Source organism: Astyanax mexicanus, chromosome 5, assembly GCF_023375975.1.
Source record: "Astyanax mexicanus isolate ESR-SI-001 chromosome 5, AstMex3_surface, whole genome shotgun sequence".
In the NCBI taxonomy this organism is placed as follows: domain Eukaryota; kingdom Metazoa; phylum Chordata; class Actinopteri; order Characiformes; family Acestrorhamphidae; genus Astyanax; species Astyanax mexicanus.
The window spans coordinates 8827578-8850054 of record NC_064412.1 but is presented as its reverse complement, the minus strand read 5'-3'; the positions used below and the strand labels follow the sequence as shown (position 1 = coordinate 8850054).

The 22477-nt window shown below is 36.2% G+C and overlaps 1 protein-coding gene across 3 annotated transcripts in view; it reads right to left on the bottom strand.

The window, feature by feature from the left end:
- Positions 1 to 15347: 15347 nt before the first annotated feature.
- Positions 15348 to 22477, bottom strand: part of LOC103035350 (potassium voltage-gated channel subfamily KQT member 2) — a 91833-nt gene continuing 84703 nt past the window's right edge. For 2 of the 3 annotated variants that reach the window (XM_022675624.2, XM_022675625.2), the window contains 2 exons: positions 19778 to 19901; positions 15348 to 16379 (listed from right to left, as the gene is read on the bottom strand). In XM_022675624.2, coding sequence (XP_022531345.2) covers positions 15639 to 16379; positions 19778 to 19901 — 865 coding nt within the window. In that variant the 3' untranslated portion in view covers positions 15348 to 15638. Of the gene's footprint in view, positions 16380 to 19777; positions 19902 to 22279; positions 22376 to 22477 lie in introns of all 3 variants that reach the window. The other variant, XM_049479544.1, reaches the window with a different exon arrangement.

Sequence of the window (22477 nt, the reverse complement as noted above, 5' to 3'; positions counted from 1 at the left end):
CTGACGTTACATGCTGTTGCATTGTGGGAATTGTAGTCAAAGACGGCGTCGTATGCATTTCTAGAGACGGTGTTCTGTCGAGTTGTTACACCTTTTCAAACCGTGTATAACTTTAATGTAAAAATACAAAAGAGCATGTTTTCAGCAGAAATCCCAGTAGACGTAGCTAGTATTTTTGGATAGCATAAATTACTGTATCATGGTAAAGTTATGGCAATGATATCTCATCACAAACTGCTTTTGTATTTTTAAATAATAATAATTATTACAATAATAATTATTGTATTTATTACTATTAATCTCCATTTACACTTTCGTGCAATGGCAGTGAGTCCAAGTTGTTTAATACACACAAAAAAAAAAGATTTATTTAAAAAAAAAATCAAAACGTGTAGGTCAGCGCATGCGTAGTGCCTTTTGGAAGCACATATCTACGGTGGCCGAGAAAGCCCAACGCAGTGCAAATTGAAAAGCGCTGCAAAAGCACAAAACACATCCATCAAAATTACAACACAGGCGCAGCAACTAGAAAAACGCGCTGCAACTAGAAAAACGCGCTGCAAATAGAACCACAACACAACGGAAGTGAGTCACAACACAACGGAATTTTCCCGGAGGACCTTAAAAGATACTGTACCAGCTAAGCTGCGTCTTCAGTAACGTCTCCGACTTCACTATGTGTACAAAGGACAATAAGTGGCAAACAAGGCGTTTTGTGAAGCAGAACTTTTAATAATATGCACACAACCGTGGTAATCACAGGTAATAAACATAACTTACTTTTCAGAAGCTTGTTTGCCACTTATTGTCCTTTGTATACAGCTGGTACAGCATCTTTTAAGGTCCCCCGGGAAAATTCCGTTGTGTTGTGACTCACTTCCGTTGTGGTTCTATTTGCAGCGCGTTTTTCTTTTTGCAGCTCGTTTTTATATTTGCTGCGCCTGTGTTGTAATTTTGATGGATGTGTTTTGTGCTTTTGCAGCGCATTTCAATTTGCACTGCGCTGGGCTTTCTCGGCCACCGTACATATCGATGGATAGCATAACTCGACAGAACACTATCACCCCCGCTGTAAATGTAAATGAGTGCTAACCGCTAGAGAGAGCCCGCGAGGAAGTCTTGAATACATGGGAGTAAACGGAGCTAAATGGCTAAAATTTAAATTAAAGTTAGTTACCAACTTTTGGTCCAGGATATTTCTCCAATTTTAGAAAGTAGACTGTAAAAGTATTTCGCTAAAACAGCAAAGAAAACATACAATTTTTCCTACATTTTCCTAATTTTTTTTTTTACAGCAGAGATGCTCTTTGGGAACTTTTTTCAGACCATTTTTTTTACAACAACAATGACATAATATAGTAAGAAACAAACGTATATATATATATATATATATATATATATATATATATATATATATATATATATATATATATATATATATATATATATATATATTTATTTACAGGTATACTTTTTTAAATATATTCTTGCACACATACATATTTATTTTTTATGACCCACTTGTGTGCCTCATCGTATCGTACATAGATGATTGTTGTAATTTTTTATTAAAAATAAAATAGAATAATATATAAAAATAATGGCATGGAATGGTGTAATAACCAAAAGATGATTTGCTGCCTGAAGGCAACATCATGCCATAAAGCATTTTTTGTCAATTTTCTGCCTGATAATACATACCTAAATCTTGAGGATTTAATATTCAAGCATTAAATACAATAAAGATTACTGCAAGTCATAATTGTAATTCTAATATTAATTATTTAAAAAATGTAAGTAAATCTGCACTTTTAAAATATAATGTATAACAATCATAAAACAGGCTCTTTCCTAAACTTCACTATCCAACTATCCAAAATCACTATTTTACTGAAAACAAATCCTCCACAACTTTCATTTGATTACAGTTGTCTAGTTTATTTTGCCTGTTTAAACCTGCAGAATTTGGGTTGATTCCTGTTACTGATCTGAAATCATTGCGTGGAATAAAGGGTGAACAGGCAGGTTCTTTAAATGTCCTGTACGAGATTTCAAAGCCCTCAAAGATTTTTTGGTACCAATAAAACACAAGTTCTTATAAATGTCAATTCTTGATAAATATGCTTTTAAAGGTCCACATTCAGTCATTAACAAACTCTGTTTATTATGTGAATGCAAGGCTAAAAAGAAGAGAAATAGCTATATATCTTTTTAATTATTCTGATATGTGTGTCAGACAGCTAAGCTAGTGCTACTTCTGGGGGCACAATGATGGAATCACCTGGGAGAACGATGGTTCAGTGTGTGAAGTGAGGGTGCAAATGACTCTTCCTGGGACTAAGAATGGGTGACCCAATTCTTCATCCTATTTACGCTGGATAGAAATAGAACTGAATGAACTTCTCCTGCATTTTAAACCTTCTGCTGTTGTTCCTGTTTTTCTGTGGTTGTTCCTGTCTACCACAAGAGGGTACTGGATGAACACTAACAATGGGAAAATATTTAAAACCTGATTTCTGTGAAGCTCAGTGTGGGAGACATTAAAAGTCTGGTACACATTGTTACTCACATTTTTTATTCTAACAATTTTGATATCTTTGTACTGGACTTTATTTCACAATTGAAATCCTTAGCATTACTAAAATAACTAAAAGAATTTGTGATGAGCTTTTACTGACCTCTCGTTAATATTTCTTTATCTTTAGGTTTCTTTTTTTCCCTCCTTTTCTCCATAATGTCTATTTTTATGCTGTCTTTTACTTTGGAAGTACATAATATTATCAAATGCTTACAACAACTAGTGATGCCTATTTGGTTTTTGCTGTAGTTGCTCACAGTCCAAAACTGAAGAAAGGTATGGAGCCTCTAAAGTGACATCAAGTTAAAAAAAATAATGCATTGTCATGACTTTTTAAGGAATGTGAATGAGACCCTAAGGCATGGCCACGATTTATTAAGACGTGGGAATGAGTTAATTAAATTGTATCCATTAAGGTGTGGCCACAAGGTCCTTTTGTTTTACAGTTAACAAAGAGAGCAGTTCTCAGGGGTTGTGCTCAATATGACTGCGTAAGAAAGGTAAACGGGTCTGCATACTGTCTGCGTCTGAGCCAATCACCTTTTAGTATAAGAATGAAGTTTCTTTTACTTAGAATTACACCATGTCTCACTGCAAGAGATTACAAAGTATCACCATAATTCATTCCAAGATGAAAATTCATTCCAAGAAACCAAATTTACCCCTATTTTCTTGCTAAAGATTATCCTTGGATCAAAGGAGCTTTGATGTAATATTCAGTTTCTTCTTGGCCATTAATTTACAGAAAAGCAAGCATTATTATTATTAAGCTCTGGCCACAACCTAATTATCTTGTTCCCACACCTTAATTATCTTGTCACATGCCTTAATTATCCTATTCACATGCTCTAATTATCTAATTCACATGTCTTAATAAGACATGGCCACGCCTTTTTTTTTTTTAAACCTGATGTCACTGTAGGGGCTCTGTAAAGAAAATTTAGGAAGTGCAATATCATTTGCATTGTCATCATATGCTTTTTTGCTGCTCAGTAGTATATTATAAGTAATATTAAAGTTTATTTTAATATTTAATATATTTTAATATAAAAGTAATATTTTTTTCTTGCATTTTTAAAAACAAAGGCTGCACCAAATATTTGGCAACCAATGCCATTTTCTTTGAGAGGCAAGACTAAAATACCTTTATTTCTTCATTTATGCACTGGTAGAAAAAAGTGGCAAAATGTGTGAACACCAGTGAATTTCTACATAATATTGTTTATTTTTCTACAAGCTTCACTTCTGGTGAAATGTGGTTATAACATATCTGTTTTTTTATTATTTATATTATTGTATGTATATATATATATATATATATTTTTTTTTTTTTTCTTTTCTTTTATCACTGGAACATAATTCAGGTCTGAAAGGGTTAACTGAAAAAAAAATAGACAACACAATACATCTTCTATTTGATATATATATATATATATATATATACATATATATATATATATATATATATATATACGTATATACATATATATATATATATATATATATATATATATATACATATATACATATATATATATATATATATATATATATATATATATATATATATATATATATATATATATATATATCAAATAGAAGATGTATTGTGTTGTCTATTTTTTTTTTCAGTTAAAAAACATACAGATATAGATGTTACACAGCAGAATATCAAGCTGAGCTGTGTTGAGCTGGTGCTTACAGAGGAAATATTAATCTCTGCGTTTCCAGAGCATTTTATATTAGTTCTATTCCTGTATGAATCAGCAGCAGAGAGCTTGCGAATAAAAGGGACACTGACTGTGAGTCATTGTGTACAACAGCGAGTCAGAGTCATTTATTTCAAATAGGGAAACACTCCTTTGCTCCACCTCTGTTATTAGTCATCATTTGATTGTTTTTGTTCTGCTTGAACACATAAAATAATGCTTTACCTAATAAAAGTATGAATGTATGAAAGTATGAATTTTAATCTGTTTCTTTATTGTAATGAGTTGTTACAATAGCGGTTAGTTAAACAATGGCACAAAGAGAGTGTCTAAAAAAGGCTTAAGTAAAATTATACCACAGTTAGATCTGACCTTGTTATTTCCTGAGCAGAATTCTGTTTCTGTAAGCGTTAAATTAAGGCGAAATAAATCATTGATTTAATTTTTTAAATCATTAACTTGTCAATAGTCATAGCAAAACTGATATTCCTATGTTCCTACCTAACCCACATTATCACTGCCAGAGCGGTAAATGCTTATAAAAATATGAATATTTAAGGAATCCTAGGCCATATCATATACAGTTCTGGAAAAAAAAATGAGAGACCATTTAAAAATGAAGAGTTTCTTTTTTTTACCAAATTGAAATTGAAAAATATAATCAAGAGGAAGATGGATGATCACAAGTCATCAAACCAAGCTGAACTGCTTGAATTTTTGCACCAGGAGTGGCATAAAGTTATCCAAAAGCAGTGTGTAAGACTGGTGGAGACATGCCAAGATGCATGAAAACTGTGATTAAAAAACAGGGTTATTCCACCAAATATTGATTTCTGAACTCTTAAAACTTAATTAATATGAACCTGTTTTCTTTGCATTATTTAAGATAAATAAAATGATGATAAAATTATGAGTTTAGAATGGAATATTCTTTTGAACTCTTTAGGTAAAATAAGAAATTATTACATAATTTTCATTTTGTACAATTTTAGGGTGGAAAAATAAAATAAGTAGCATGCAGATGTTTAGACACCCCAACAGGTTTGAATTAAATCTGCTTGTCAGGAATATGGATTATTTGCAGTCATTGTTAGTAGGGTCCAGGTGAGTAAATGCTCTTTATGAGAACTTCCCACACCATGTTTTAAATATCAACAGCCCTGGGCTTCTCTAAGCATCTGCTGACTGAGCAGCAAATAATTGACGTCTGTCACGGTGTGAGGAGGTGGAGACAGACATAAATGCAGGTCGTTTATGAGAAATGAAACAAAACTAGGTAAACAGGAAACCAAAACACGCAACAACTGCATACAATAACACGGGAAGAGAATGATACTAACAAAAGAACCAGACAGAATAAAAAACAAGCCAAACTAACACACACCATGTACTGACACCAGACACGCACCAGCCCAGACAAACACACTGAAACAAAAGAGCTATAAATACACTGATACAGACAGGGAACACCTGGAGATGATAATAAGAGGGCAGGGCTACAAATGACATTTGGAGTTAATTGAAGCACACTGGGAATATCCAGTGCTAGCCTCTTGAGACCCTGCATCCCCAAAACTTTGATTATGTATGGAGACACTGCAAAATTACACTCATTAGATTAAGAACCAGACGACAGGAATCCCAGTCAATAGTTTTTACAGCCAGTCCATTAAAACTATGGTCCAGGTAAAAATTATTTTAATTTTAAAACCTGATTATAGTACAGTAACACCTTTAGCTTCACATGGCATGCAGTTTTAGCAATAATAGGAAGATAAAACAATAAAAATAAACTACTGTCTACTTTTTTGAAAAAAAAAAAAAAAACTTCCTAAACAAAGACAAAGATTGATTTTTATTCTTGTTAGGTCATTTCAAATAGGGTAGAAAAATTAAAAGGCACACCGAGAAAAATATGCGAAGCAGAGCTTGTATTAATATATTTTTTAATTATTCTTAAATCCTAAGAAGTTCCCATCAAGTTTCAAATGAGTGACCCAAAGTCTACTAAGAAGGAATCTTTATAGGACAGCCCTACTTTACACCCTGGGTCCTCATATGGGGACATTACATTTCTGTTTCTTTGTAAAAATGGCCTTACATGGAGACAATTCCTATATCATCTAGTGGTCATGTCTGAGTTTCGTCACCTCGCGTATAATAAACTAGCTATTTGTCCACTGCTACGCACCTTAGTTACACTTTATGATTCCAAGGAGATTCATGTAAACATAACAGCGAGTGGAAATGGAGGAGCTACTGAACGCAATGTCACGTGACCGAGAAAGCCTAAAAACTCACTGCTACTCCTGTATTTTCTTTTTCTTTTTTTTATATGTTCATTGACATGTATATTATAGTTATTACATAAAAAAGATACTATAATACAGTTATTTATTTATTTTTCTTTGCTAGTAAAAACATATCTGTTTATATCACAAAATACCCTATATTCTAGTGTGTAACACATTGCTGTCAGATGAAGGTTTACTACTTTACTGCAGATGGAGGAATGACATCAAAACCAACAAAACAAAAGAGATGTAAACAATATCAGGTGTGATGACTCAAGCTTTTGATGCCTGTAATCTGTAAAAGCTTGGCAGCTTCTCCCTGAGGAACTGTTCAGAGGCGGAAAAGTGCTCGATTTGGTTTCCTTTCCTTTCGTTTCACAATTGCTTCCTTTCTGAGCTGGCTTCTCTCAAGAGCCTGGAAATGTTCATAAATCACGAAGAGATGTGGAGTCATGCCGACAGAGGGGTCATTTTTCACCTCTCTTTAAAATAGATATCACTGAAGCAGCAGCATCACGAGCAGCCTCAAGAGAATTACATTTGAGAATTGAGATTTCTGTCAGTTTCTTGCATGCAGAGTCCCTCAGTCAACCATCACTGATTGTGGAAACTTCACACTAGACCTCAAGCAGTTTGGACTGTGTCTCTCCCCACTCTTCCTCCAGACTCTGCTCCCTTGATTTACAAATGAAATGTAAAATTTACTGATGATCAGTGATGGTTTGGAGAGCTGTGTCATCTGCTGGTGTTGATCCACTGTGTTTTACTATCAAGTCTAAAGTCAGTGCAGTTTTGTTTTCACTTCATGCTTGCCTCTGCTACTGACAACTTTTATGGAGATGAGGATTTTATTTTATCCAGCAGGACTTGGCACACTGCTCACACTGCCAAAAGGACCAATTGGTCTTATATAATATTAAAATTTTCTGAGATATTGATTTTTGGGTTTTCATTGGCTGTAAGTCATAATCATCAACAATAAAAGAAATAAACACTATGTGTGTAATACATCTATATAATATATGGGTTTCATATTTTGAACTGAATTAGTGAAATAAAGTAAATTGTCAATTATATAATGTATATATATATATATATATATATATATATTTCACTGTGCAGTGTGTGTGATACCCACAAAACTGTAAAGCAAGTTGGGGGGAAAAAAAAACATTAGTATTGTATGAGTTATCATAAAATAATTAGTTAGATTCTACTTTTTTGAAGACTTTCTGTAGTTCCCATTAAAGCTTAACTATAATTTGGAATTACAATTCCAGATAATCTCCATTCCCCAGAAGCTTCTCTAAAGCATGGTTGTATTTTACTCTGGAAAAGAGTGTCCGCAGTTAATGTAAAGTGCTATTCAATTATATTTAACTCATTTCAACTGTTTATTCTTCTAAATGGAATTGGTATTCAGTAAGACTTGTGGTCAGCAAATATATGTTTCTATACTTATTGGTAGTTCTTTATGTTCATCTAAAATGTTCCGCAAAAGCCATTATGCTGTAAACACTAATTTATGTGAAGATTTGTGGTACGCTAATGTACACTTGCATAAAAAAAACATATATTAAATATCCACTTAGACTCCTCCGCCCTCAAGCTCAGAGGAAACATCATTCTGAATGTGAAAGTAAGTGCAAGTTAGCACGACCCTGTTTAAATGCTGTTAACATCAGTGCAATGTTATTGAATATAAATCCACACTTCTCTTCTGCTGCAGATGCAAAGGAAAGGTCTAGTCGATGGGTGAAGCTCTGAACTAAATGAATGGACAAGGATAAAAGGACATGGATAAAAAAAGTGTTGCATGTCAATATGTGTTCTCGGTTTTCCTCAGAAGCAGATTACCTGTGGGACTCGCAGTGAAGCAGAGCATAAAACTAACCATCAATATTGTCCATTTTAGCTTTCCTCTGTGGATGTGTCAAGGACAGCTCAGCTAGTGTGCTTGTCCTGCATTGCATGACTCATATTCGCAAAACATTTACACACGAACACACGAGTAGAACATTCAATTTACTCTGAAATAAATTAAATCTGTTTTTATGGAAAATTGGATATTTCCAAATGTTACCCAATGGCTTTGAGTAACTAAAAAATTTTGTGGCCACATATACAGTACATTCTAATGTTATCTTACAGTTGAATTGGCAGCTTCTTTTCTGTTGACTGTTGGCAACATCAACCAATCAATCAATATTGGGTGTGTCCCTCAGTTCCTGACATTTACCTTCAGTGTGTAGTCATTCCCCACAGGCTATCTTAAACTTGTAAACTTGTAAATTTGTAAAGTCTGTGCTGGTGTTCACTCTATGGAATTTTCTAACATTTTATTTTGTTTTGTTTTATTTGCCTGAGCATTATATTTAAAGCAGAATTATTCTGCAAAACTACTGATATAAAAAAAATCAAAAAGCATGATTAAAATGAACTTACAATTTAGGAATAATATATTTAAGTTTTAAGTTTGTAGTAAACCTTAAACTTTACAATTTTAGGGCAACTGCATTCATCTGCATTCTTTCTTCTGTCCCCACTTTGTCTGTTTTGGATTTTACAATGTTAACAATGCATTATTGTTCAATATGATCAATACTTGTTTAATATTTATATATACAGGTGCATCTCAAAAAAATCTGAATATTATTTAGTTCAAAATGTGAAGTTCATATATTATACAGATGTATTAAATAGACAGTGATTTATTTTAAGTGTTTATTTCACGTATTGTCTTCCCTCTATTTTCCCTCTGCTGACAACTTTTATGGAGATCATCATTTTCCAGCAGGACTTGGCACACTGCCCACACTGCCAAAAGTACCAATTGGTCTTATATAATATTCTAATTTTCTGAAACACTGATTTTCAGGTTCTCATTGGCTGTAAGCCATAACCATCAACAATAAAATAAATAAATGCTTAAAATAGATCACTCTGTGTTTAATACACCCAGTGGCGTGCACAGACATTTTGGGGGGCAAGTGCTCAGGGGGGAAAAGGCCACGCACGCACATGTTTAATGAAATTTGACTTTTATTTGTAACATTCTCTAAACGTGAGTTTTCAATGGAAAAATGTCACACCACCAACTGATAAAATACATATACAATATGTATACGTAGGACAAACTATACGATTTTACTTGATGTGTATGTTACCTGGCTGGTGGGACACGGGAGAGAAGAAGCCTATCTGTTGCAGTGCGTGCTGTGCTGAAGACTCGCTGAACTGAACTGCTGCTGCAGCGCATCTAGTGTGCCTTGTGCGCGACCGCTTGGGGTCACGTGACAGAGGAAGAGAGAGGTTGGGTGTGTGCGAGCTGATTTCAGGGCATTCTGTTTTCACTCGTTTTTAATCGCACAGGTTTTCAAAAGATCATTTCAAACCGGCCTCAGTAAAATCTTAATAATAATAATATTTAAAAAAAAAAAACAAAAAAAAAAGAAGTTTCAAAAGGGCACTTTGGTTGATAAAGGGCAGAATTGGTGGTGCTTTAGCTTTTTTTTTTTTGAAAGTAACTTTTCAATTATATTCTAATTTTTTGAGATGCACCTGTAGTTACACCTGTGGTCTAAATATCACTCTTATATTCTTATAGGCATAGTGACACAAAGCAGCAGTCAAAAGGTCTAATAATACAAAGTTTATTATACAGAATCCATGAATCCATGGATTTGAGTGACTACACAAGGGATATGCTACATGATAATCAAAAGCTATATTTATGGCATTCAGCGGTTTAAAACATGCTGGCAAGCATTTAATTCCCCCTCAGAGAAACAAAAACGAAATCAGGAACGGTTCCTTTTTTTTGTGGAAAACAATCATGGATCTGACATTAGACCATCCGCACAATGTAAACTCCTCAGGTTATCTTTGAAACAGTTGCATTAACCTTACAGACTTTGCAAGGACAGTAGTGTGTTTTATTCTGCTGAAAGCTTGGCTATTGTAGAAGATTAGTTTTTTTTTGTTTTTTTTTTTTTACAAAAATGTAAACATAAATGATGTAAATGCCACTTGAGACACAAGTAAAAAAAGAAACATACGGCTTGCAGGATACATGGCATCTCTGTATCTTTTGTAGAGTCATGTGTCTGTGTTATGTTGGCTTAGGCAGAGATAGACAAAGACCATGTGGATGTAAGGGAGTTGTTAATCACACAGTACCCATACTACAGACCTTAGATTAAAGTGCTTCATTGTTAGAGTCTACTTACGTGTGATGTCTTATGAAGCTTATAATGAGGAAGGAATACAGTACAGACCAAAAGTTTGGACACACTTTCTCTTATTCAATCCGTTTTCTTTATTTTCATGACTACCCTACTGGAAAAAACAGCTTATACCAGCTAAAGCTGGTCAAGATGGTTGACCAGCTTTACCAGCTTAAGCTGTGTTTTGGAACCTGGTAACTGGTTTCTAGCTGGTAACTGGTTCATAGCTAGTCAGAACGCCTAAAACCAGCTACCAGTTACCAGGTACAGACCAGCTACAAGCTGGTTTTAGATGTTCTAACCAGCTATACACCAGTTACCAGCTAGAAACCAGTTACCAGGTACAGACCAGCTACAAGCTGGTTTTAGATATTCTGACCAGCTATACACCAGTTACCAGCTAGAAACCAGTTACCAGGTACAGACCAGCTACAAGCTGGTTTTAGATGTTCTGACCAGCTATACACCAGTTACCAGCTAGAAACCAGTTACCAGGTTCCAAAACTCAGCTTAAGCTGGTAAAGCTGGTCAACCATCTTGACCAGCTTTAGCTGGTATAAGCTGTTTTTTCCAGTAGGGTATTTACATTGTAGATTCTCACTGAAGCATCAAAACTATGAATGAACACATGTGGAGTTTTATGTACTTAACAAAAATGAGCTGTCCTCCACAGTCACCGGACCTGAACCCAATCCAGATGGTTTGGGGTGAGCTGCAGCACAGAGTGAAGACGGCAAAGGGGCAACAAGTGCTAATAAAAAAACACCTCTGGGAACTCCTTCCTTTAAGACTGTTGGAAAACTATTCATTTCAGGTGGCCACCTCTTGAAGCTCATTGAGAGAATGATGCCAAGAGTGTGCAAAGCAGTAATCAGAGCAAAGGGTGGCTATTTTAAAGAAATTAGAATATATATATTTTTTTAGTTATTTCATCTTTTTTTTGTTAAGTACATAAAACTCCACGTGTTCATTCATAGTTTTGATGCCTTCAGTGAGAAACTACTGTGTAAATAGTCATGAAAATAAAGAAAACACATTAAAAAGAGAAGGTCCAAACTTTTGGCCTGTACTGTATGTAAAAATTATCAATACAGTATGTACCAATAATCAAACTGCTGTCCAATATACGACTTACAGTATAAGATTCATGGTTGTCTATCCCTGCCAGTCCTAGAGTGAAGATACTGTATTTATACACTTGAGAGCAAAAAAAAAAATCCTCTTAAATAAAAGCAAAAATTGTGTATGTGTGTGTTTCTGTGTGTGCGTTTCTGTGCGTTTGTGGGTGTGTCTATATGTGTGCAACAGCATTCAGTAATACATTCACAAGCACAATGTGTGTTCAAAACAGATTTTGCAGCGAGAGGACACTTTTACGTAACAAAAAAAACGAAACAAAACGTCTGCGTTATCATCAACACCCAAGGCAAATTAGCAAAATACAGTATATTCTTTGGAAAAATCAAATTATTTTTTTTTTTTCAAACCAAGCAAGGCAGCTGTGATGACAAGATATGCGATAAAAAAAACACAAGTCATAAACCATGACGGATATTTCTAAGGTGTATAACACACCAAGACACCTTATCGACTTTTATTACACATTTTTCTGACAATCCTGTTGCTCTTTCCGATCAGACCGCTGGGAAAGGTCTAGGAAAGATCAAGCATTCCAGATGCATCTGTAAATTAAGGCCTGCATATTGTTTCCTTTGCTGCATGTTCCTTTTAACACTTTCACTAACCTCAAATTGATTGATTTGCAAATCATATGACCTGTTTAGTATGTCTCAACTTATACTATTTTAATATTTAAAAAAAAAGTGATACAAAGGGTTTTTTGAGCGATGCCTTGGCTATTGAGATGCGTGTGAGAATCTCAATGTCTAGGGTTCTTTATTCACCCACGCATTTACACATTATTTACAAAAGTGGCTCATTCTTTGTTTTGTCACTCAAAAAAACCCTTTGTAGTTCTAAGTGTGCACTTAAAATGTACTTTCTAAGAAATGTCTGTATTATATATGTGAACAGAAGGATAGATGGAAGACAGAACAGTGCTCTTTAACTAAACTGTGCTCTTTGGAGATGCACTTTGTTGAAGGTGCAATTGAAAAAAGTTGAACACAAGTTCAGCGGTGAGAAATACAGTGTCGCTAACAAGCTGGAATTTTTTTCAGAACCATTTCTTACAGTAATGTGTAAAAAACAGAGACCATCCTTTATGATTTTAATTACCATTCAAAACATACATTAAGTTCAAATTATTCATTTTTGAGAAGATACTTCAAGAGATAATTAGGCTTTTAAAATTCTGCTCGATTGCAGACATTATTAAAAGATTTAGAGAAAACTGAATTTAATACAACAATGGACAATTGGTGTATCATCTCAAATAAAGAGTACTAAACATATTCTACATGAAGAGAGAATGGAGCTATGGGTCTGAATGGATGTGCAGCTCACCAAGAAGCTCTTACTGATAGAAGCAAGCAGAGAAAATATTAATAATTGCAAAATGAATAAATAAGCTGCTGGTGTCCTCAGAACAATGGACTGGGCACCTTTAAGCCTCAGCATTGCTGAGTAGCATCACAGCGAACTCGGAAGAAAAGTGCAGCGACTCGCTTCCGATACATCAGCTCACAGATGCAGCCTTGTGCTGATCTACATCACCCAAGGAATGATGAGAAGAAAGAGCACCATCTAGCCACCCGAAGAGAGAGCAAGGTCAATTATGCTCTCTCAGGGCTTTGGTAGCTGATGGCAAACTACATGAAAGGTTTCGAACTGACTTAGCCCACTGGACAACTTGGAGCCAGCACTGCATTGCTGTTTAAACAATGCAAATCAGAACGCATGAAATTAGACTGTTGGCAAGGTGTAAGATAGCAATGAGCATCACAATGAACCTTATGCAGGGTGTAAGATAGGGCCCTATGTGTTTATAACATAGTTTTGTAGTTTTGGTTTCTTATTGCAGTTTATTGAGTGAGCTAAAGGACTTTGTTGTTCCCTGTCACCATCACATACATGAGCTGCATCTCCCTACTGTTGACATCGATTGATTTGTAGAATGGGGTGTGTCGGGCGATGGTGTGTTGTCTGTCCAGGTGTTGTGGTAAATTTTGCCATATCACCAGTTATTTTTCTTCTTCTGTTGCTAAATAGTTGGTCTGAAATTTCTAGAAGATCTAGAACTAGTGCTAGAAAAGTGTTTTTACACTACAGACAAGTTTTTTTGTATAATAGTATGTTCTAATGGTGGAAAATGAATATAAATCATTATTTCACGTAATGATTGTCTTAATGCCATTTTGACTGGAAAATAAAAGATGGTCTCCATTTTTCTACAGTGCTATACATGGCTTGCTTTGTACAGAACTTTTAAATCAAACTTCAAGTTTTCAGCTTGATCCCCAGTTGTACCATATTATTTTATCCACTAGCAGAATTAATAATGTATATCTTGAAGCTTATTGACATGTTGTTTGCGATGGGCAGTCGTGTCTTTAGTGTTACCCAGCAAAGTTTTAGTGGTTGCATAAAAAAGTTGAATCCCAACTGTGCATTTTTATCCATTTTTAGGAATGTGCAGTCTAAGCACATTCGAGTGGTAAAGGGGTTGCTGATCAGAGCAAGGCAAAGACAGGGTCCAATAAATGATCAGTGATCTCAGTCAGGATCTGACTATGCTTGGAAAAAGTTATGGTTGAATGTTCTCATAAAGTTTCCAGCAGGTTGTTAAAAAAAAAAAAAATCACTGAATTAACTGTTATTTCACTGTTAAATAATTGAAATAATTTGAATTAAATAGAATTAGATGTAATGTTTCATCACTGACTGATGTGATGTGACTGTAATGCATACGATTTAATGTATGAAAGGGGTTTAATCAAGTTTAATACTTTAAGTCATTTAATAATAGTTTATACACATTACATTAGTATATGGCTTTAGAGCTTCTCTTTATTATTAAAAAAAAAAAAAAAAACGTAATATTAAGCTTTTTTTTGTAATCTTCCTTGAAGCCATAGTAGTTTTTTAGTAAGAAATAAATTGCAAATATAAATATCCCTTTTAAATGTCCGATTCATGCGTATAATTATTAAAACCAGGGATTAGATAGAAATGCTGTAAACTTGAGACATTGTGATGGTGATGTACTTTTTTATACAGGATTAAAGTGAAACTCTTATAATTGCTAGAGCTGTACGATGTGATTTTGTTCCTAAAGAGAATATACTAAGTGTGGCGTGTTTGGGAATAGAAATTTTAAAATATTATGCTGTCATGTTGTGAAGTACATTCATGGGCTAATGTGGACAGTGTGGAACTGTTGATGGAACTGTTCATCATCTCATCATCATCATCAGATCACCTGTTTATTGTGAGTGACGAACGTTAGCTAAAGGGATGAACGGATGATGTGCTTTAAGTTTATAACAGTGTGTGCTTCGAGATAGAGACGTACCATGATATTTTATCAGTTTTATCTGCTCTTTTCATCTGTCTGGTCTTTCCTAATGCCTTTTCCCACTTCTTTTTTTTTTATTTAGGAGAGATAAAAGATGACCGGTGAACAGACACTTTGTCTTTTAAAAGAAGAAATTACTGGTGGCACCTTTCCAGGTGATCCAGGAAATGGCTAAGTACCAAAACGTTCCTTAGTCCACAAGATCCTGGTACTGACACTGAAGCTGCATCTGTAAAACGTAGCACTGGTTTTAAAGACGACACATACAGCTTTTCGCCATGTTTCCCATTGTGTTTGGCTTCGGACGCTGCCACCACCATTAGTGAATCCAGCTTAGAAAGCTTTCTTCAGCAGTTACTTGGTGCCAGTCCAGCCCCTGTCCCCATAAGCTCCTTCTCCAGTGGCGGAGTGAGGCGAAGGGGCACAGAGGTCAGAGTCTGTATCAGATTCGCCCTCCGCAATATAGGGTCTCACTTTAGAGCTTCGTGCCACACCGCTAAAGTAGGCGTTGTTGAGAAAGTCCAAATTCTCCTTCGACTGGGAGATGCTGAACCCGCTGAAGGAACGCTCCAGCTCCTCGTGATCCACTGAGGGGATGGATATGGAGGTGTCACTCTCAGCACCTGCCTGCTGTTGAGACAGTCCTCCCGCCTTCCCGTCCTCCGGCCCACTCCCACGAGCGTGGTGCTGTCCAGCACCTCGTGACCCACCGTTATGTCCGCCAGAGGAACGCTCGTGTGCGGGTGGAGGCGGGATACGCACCAAAGAAGGGTCACCCACAGGGGAGGTGCCCTGGCTGCGCTGAGGAGGTTCAGGGAGGGTGTGGGGATGCCAGGAGGTGGACGGGTGGCAGTGGGTCTGGTTGACGCAAGTAGAGGGAGGCGGGTCAAAGTTCTTCTGGCCCGCCGAGCTGTTGGAACGGATGATTTTAGTAATGGAGCCAGTCTTCTCCATGTGGTCGACAGGGCTGTGGTAGGGAGGGGCCGGATCAGGCTCCTTGGACGCAAAGTAGGCGTCGGTCTCAGACTGCGGGATTCCCATTCTCTGAATGTAGATGTTCACGAGGAAGTCCAGTTTCCTTTCCATTGACATTACCTGTGGAAGAGCAGAGTTAGGGGGACTTCCAGACTCAGACGCAATCGATCATTTAAACTAATTATATGGTACCTCACTTTATTTGTTATCATTTTTAAAGTTAATATGAACCTTAACCCTCCTGTTATGTTCTGGGTCAAATTGACCAGTTTTAAAGTTTGAAGATCTAGGACAGGGGTGTCAAACTCATTTTGGCCGAGGGCCACATTGGCATATTGGCTGTCCTCTGAGGGCCAGATGTAACTTATAAATGTAATAAAATGTAACCAGATGTAATATAAAATTAATGTAATTACTCCTTAATGTTAAATAACTCTCAATATATTATTTATTCAATCAAATATTACAGTTGCATGGAAAAAAATGTTTGCTTGTTGCTCTATTAACATAAATCCTTTTAATTTGTCATGTTATGAAATCCAAAAACTCCACCAATCAAGAACCAAACTATTCAAGTGAATAGAAATGACATAAAATACAAGTTATATTAACTTTGATCAAAACGTTTAATACTGAAATAAGGCTTAATAAATATAAAATCAAAAATTGTGAGCTGTTAAGAACATGTGACAGATTTAGCATTTCCTCAGATTTAGCAGTTCCTCATCCAACCACTAGTGGGAGCTGCAGCAGCACAAGCCTGCAGTCTTTACTGAGTCAGAGCTACAGCCCAGCCACGGGCTACAGGGCTCAGCTGAGCCAGTCTGGAGCGTTTTTACAGTTTTTAAAGTTCTTCTGTATAGGAAATAAAGGTTTTAACCGCACTAACCGGATAATACAGCTCTCTACAGTTCATCTTTCAGCCCAAGCAGCTAACAGCAGCAGGTTAGAACAGCCATCCCGGAGTCACTGCTCGGATTACATTATAAACAGGTCAGTTAGCGCGCTGCTAACCTCAGGATGTTTATAACTACGGAGTTTAGAACACACCACGGCTGCAAGGTTAGACTATAGAAGGCTCCTGAAGACTATTAAAGGCTATTGGAGGTTATTGAAAGGGTATTGGGGGCAGAAATCAGTACAGGCTGGTTAGATAAGTGATTCACCTCCTCGTCCTTTGCTGGGTCACAGTGATGTTTATTAACATCATTAAAACAGATTGTCAGGTATTGTCTTATAAATATTTACACATAACTTATATCTCTCCTAAAAAGCGTTTATTTTGGTCAGTAACACTCTTCGTAACACAAAAGGCATACCGGTCTTTCGCCTTGAAGCACAGCCGTCCGTCTGCATCAACTTCTCTTTTTCTGGACATTATGGGATAAACATGTCTCAATTCCACCCGCGAAGTTACACCTTCCCTCCGGCAGGGTTTCCACATCAATGACTACACTGCCGTGTAGTGGCAGTAAGCCGTAACTTTGCGGGTAATACAATCGACAAGCATTGTGGGAAATGTAGTTTTTGGTCAAAGAACGCTTCTGACCTATTTATTATAGACACTAAGATTTTACAAGCTCTCGCGGGCCACATAAAAGGACGTGGCGGGCCACTTTTGGCCCGCGGGCCTTGTGTTTGACACATGTGATCTAGGAAAAATAGTTCAAAGTATTTTCTCAGTATAAAACTTCTTCTGCTTGTCTTAGTTAGTGTAATCAACATATAATATGAAAATGGATCCTCCCACATATTTGCAACCACCACCTTCAAAAACAAAAACTAAAACAAAATTGCAATGTTCTGCTAATGAAAAACTGTTTAAAACTGTTGTGTTTTATATGTTGGTCTTTCAAAAGTGAAACATAATAAAAAGTTTGAACATTTCTTTTTTTATAAAAAAAAAAAAAAAACGAGTGAATTATCCTAATTAAACCACTACCTGTTAGAGGTAAGGAACACCATTGCACTAAATATTGATAGAATAAAGAGCAATGGAGTTAATAATGAAATATTTACACTGCTTGTTAAGATTTTTTTTTCCGACATCTTTTGAGTAATTAAACATGCACTGAATCAAACTGACCCGGAAACACCATTACTGTTCCTGACAAATGAACATAACAGGAGGGTTAAAACAGTTTTTCAGTAAAAAAAAAAAAAAAAAAAAAAGCATTCAGCGTAATCTATCACCCACCCTAGATGTGGAACCAAGACAAACACTTTAGAATGGAAAGTCACAGATAGCGTAGCTAACAAATAGGTCTGTTAGAATAATTACATTATCAACTTATTGATGTACATAATATACAATATACAATAATACAATATATGAACATGACCTCAGTATTGCCCATTATGTTTTTTCTTAATGGGGAGAACCCATTACTAGGATGAACAGATATATCAATGTTGTTTAAAAACAGATTTTGGTTTATTAATGTTTTATTATTTAGATCAAAAGTAGGACACACCTTCTTATTTAATGTTTTTTTAAATATATTTTTCCTACATTGTCAATGAATACTGAAGTAACCCAGGCCGTGAAGAAACACATAAGCAATCATGTAGTAACTTACAAGTGTTAAACAAACCAAAATAGTCTGTCTAATATGTCTAATTTGGAGTGCTGTTAATTAGAGGTTTCTGAGGCTGGTAACTCTGATGAACTTATCCTGTACAACAGAGGTAATTCTTGTCCTGCTTTTCCTGGGGCATTCCTGATGAGAGCCAACTTCATCATAATGTTTTTTATGGTCTTTGCGACTGCACTTGATGATACTTCTTGACATTTTTCAGATTGACTGATCTACATTTCCTAAAGAAACTTATTTCTTTACTTACTTGAGTAATTCTTGCCATAATATGAATAGGACTATTCACTGTATACCAAGTCTACCTCTTCACAACAATGCTAATCAAACTGATGCTATTCAATTACTGTTTAAAAGATGTAATTACATTATTGTGTGATTATATTAACATTATAAACCTGATATAAAATGGTCTTACAATGACAATGATTTCATTTATCACCATATTTTCTGGAAAAAAAAAACAACTTGGGCTGCTTCTTATTGCAGTTAACAGTGTCTGTATATAGCTTAGATCCCTTGAGATAAAAATATGGTGTTTTACACAATGGCATGCCAAATATCATGGGATAGCAGCATGTAAATTGATCCTGAAGCGTTACTTCAGGGACAGCTTGGGGACACCTACACCTGTATAAGTTGTGAGGTACTGTCTTTTGTATGATATGCTCAGTGAGATTGACCATATAATAAGGACAAATAATTTTTTGGAGCTAAAACAAGACCTGATAGTGGGTACAAACACCAGGTGGGTACATTACCACCCACAGTGGACAGAGCAAGAAATGGTATTTCTTGAGCTTCAGTTTAATATGGCAAAAGTCATTCCACTTTTTTCTGTCCCATGATTTTTGCAAGTCAGTGTATTTCCAGGCACTTTTGCAAAGCTAGTCATAGTAGAATTTTTAAGTAAAGTTTAATGACCTGTTTCTCTACTTTCACAAGTCTTCCCATCATGCTGGGGTCCTCCACGATCTCTGCTTCAGTGGAGCTTTTGGGGCGGTCCTTGTCTGTGATTTGAGCGCCTCTACCCACAATCTGGTCCACTCTACCAATCACAGCACAGAAAGAGACAGCATCTAGGATATAGCATGTATTCCATCGTCGACTGATAATGTAAAAGCAATGCTATGGGAATATATGGATTAAACGTTAGAAATACGAACAGTAACATACAGAAAAGTGGAAGAGGAGGAGATAGGAGACAAGAGGAGATCCCGCACTACCTCTCTGCCAAGTGCAGAATATTACAGATGTGAATGAGAGCATGCAGAATGGTGGGGGATGAAGATATGAAGAGGTTTGGACGGACAGAGAGACAGAGAGAGAGAGAGAAATGGACCTCAGAGAGAGCCATTGCCCACCAGAAGGACTAAATCTTAATATTCGTATTGTCATATAGCATTTGAAGAATGTGTCAGTGAAGTTACTACACAATACTCAATATTCCATAACTCTAAGTATGCTACTCTCTATGAAATTCATACACTCGATATGATTTTTTGTATATGTATATATGACATTCATAAATACATACTGTACATACAAAAAAAACAGATCCATCGTAATGGCAAAGTCTGCCCTTGACACATTCTTCAAAATGATAGACTAAACGTAATATTAAAATAAGATGCGCATCTTATTTATGCTAGGCTTTGCCCAGAACATTCCCTGATACATTATATTTAAAAACTGCTTCAATTAATACATTGAAGCATCATGTTTCTATTTCTTGAACTAACCCATAAACAACAAATAAAAAAATAAAAATAAAAAAAGAGCTTACCTACAGTACATACGCCTGATACTCAGACATCCTTAAATGGTCTTTGTGCATTATGTGGCATGCCCATGTAATATGTCATGCCAGCATGCATAAGTAAAGGAAGCACTGCTGAAATTATAATAATAATAATAATAATACTCGGTCATAGGCACCTTGGCTGCATTTTGCTTGGTCCAGATTGTACATTTCATATACAGCGATGCAAGCAAACCAGCTCAACCTGTTTTTCTTCAGCTACTGCTAGTAACTTACCTGTGCTACATCTGATATTAAAATCCCTGCTCTGATCGTGAGGTCTATGTGTGATCTATGATCTATGTGTGGAAAATTAGGTGTGCTTGGAGAACACAAAGACACAGGGCATGCTCAGTTACAACCAACAAAGCACTTAAAGTTAATTAGGTGTAAATTAGATTTCTCTAACTGAATCCTTATATAAAAGTAGGCTCTAGGCTCACTGCAAGAGCCCTATTGAAATGGAAAGAGGTTACATGTTAGAATACTCCTTAGAGTAAGAGTTACACAGATTAGAATAGGCCTATGGGTAATACAAAACATCTTCACCAAGTTTTTTGCACAAAATCACTCTCACATAAAGATCTCATCAGCTCTATTAATTCCAGTTTCAGTCACTTTCAGAGTGGGCCATTTAAGGGCTCTGTCACTTTAATGCAAATTTTATGATGGCTAATCCTGCAGTGTACTGTCTGAGGTTCTCAACCAACAGAACATAATGGCGTCTATTCCACTGATCTAATGGTACAGGCTCTGGCTGGGGCTGGATAGGTTAAGTTTTCTTAAGGGTTCCTTATTGTGACAATATTTATTTATTTATTAATCATAGTTGTTTTTTAAGCTTAACATGAAATAAACCAATCAGCTTGTTAGTCATCATTCCCTTTAAGAACCAGGTGAGCTCTGACTTTGGCACATTTGTATCTTAACAGCATGCCGCCTTGTGTGCCTCAGAAGAGGATACTGACCTGTGTGTTCACACTGTGAAGATACACCAGCAGCTCATTTAAGAGAATAGTAATGTTATTTTATTTTTTATTCTGTTTATTGTTGAGATAAAAGTCAGGTTTGTGCTCTGCAGCTTTTTTGTGTGTGTGTGTGTGTGTAATGAGTGGGGGTGTACATAGAGCTGGGAGCACCTAAAGGAATGGACTCTGATAACTGTTGTCTAAGTTTATTTCAGTCAGTGGAGCACCTGTGTTTTCCACCGCCAAATATATAGAAACATGCCAGAAATCTACCTGAACACACCTCACTTCCAGACCACCACACCCATCAGTGTAGATTTATTCCTAAACCTCAACGCTATTTTAACAATACGGGTACAAGGAATGAAAATAGACTGCTGACGGGGTGAAAGATAGAAATGAGCATTGCGATGCGCAGAGTGCACGATAGGGCCCTTTAAATTTTAGACTTTAGACTATTGTTCCCTATACAAAATAGGAAAGAATGGTAAATGCTGGTGCTGTGTTTGTGGTAACTGAGCAACTTAGGGGAAAATCTCTACCAGTCTGTAGTCTGAAGCAAAAAACAGGTTGTTTTTTTTTTATTTCCGGCCAGCACACCCAGAAGAAATTAAGAGCTCTAATACGAGCAATAGATGCAGTTTGGTGCGTCCTAACCTAGGTGAGAACTGGGGCGACTCTTTGCTTCCCTTGGTTGAATACTTCTTATGGCGGGGAGTGGTGGGACCCGGGGGACCCAATATCATATCTATCCTGGCAAAGCAAAATAGAGGAGAGGACAGCACAATGCAGAATGACGTGACACGGACCAGCACAAACTTCAGGGCCATGGGCACATCAGCATGGAGAAGGGGG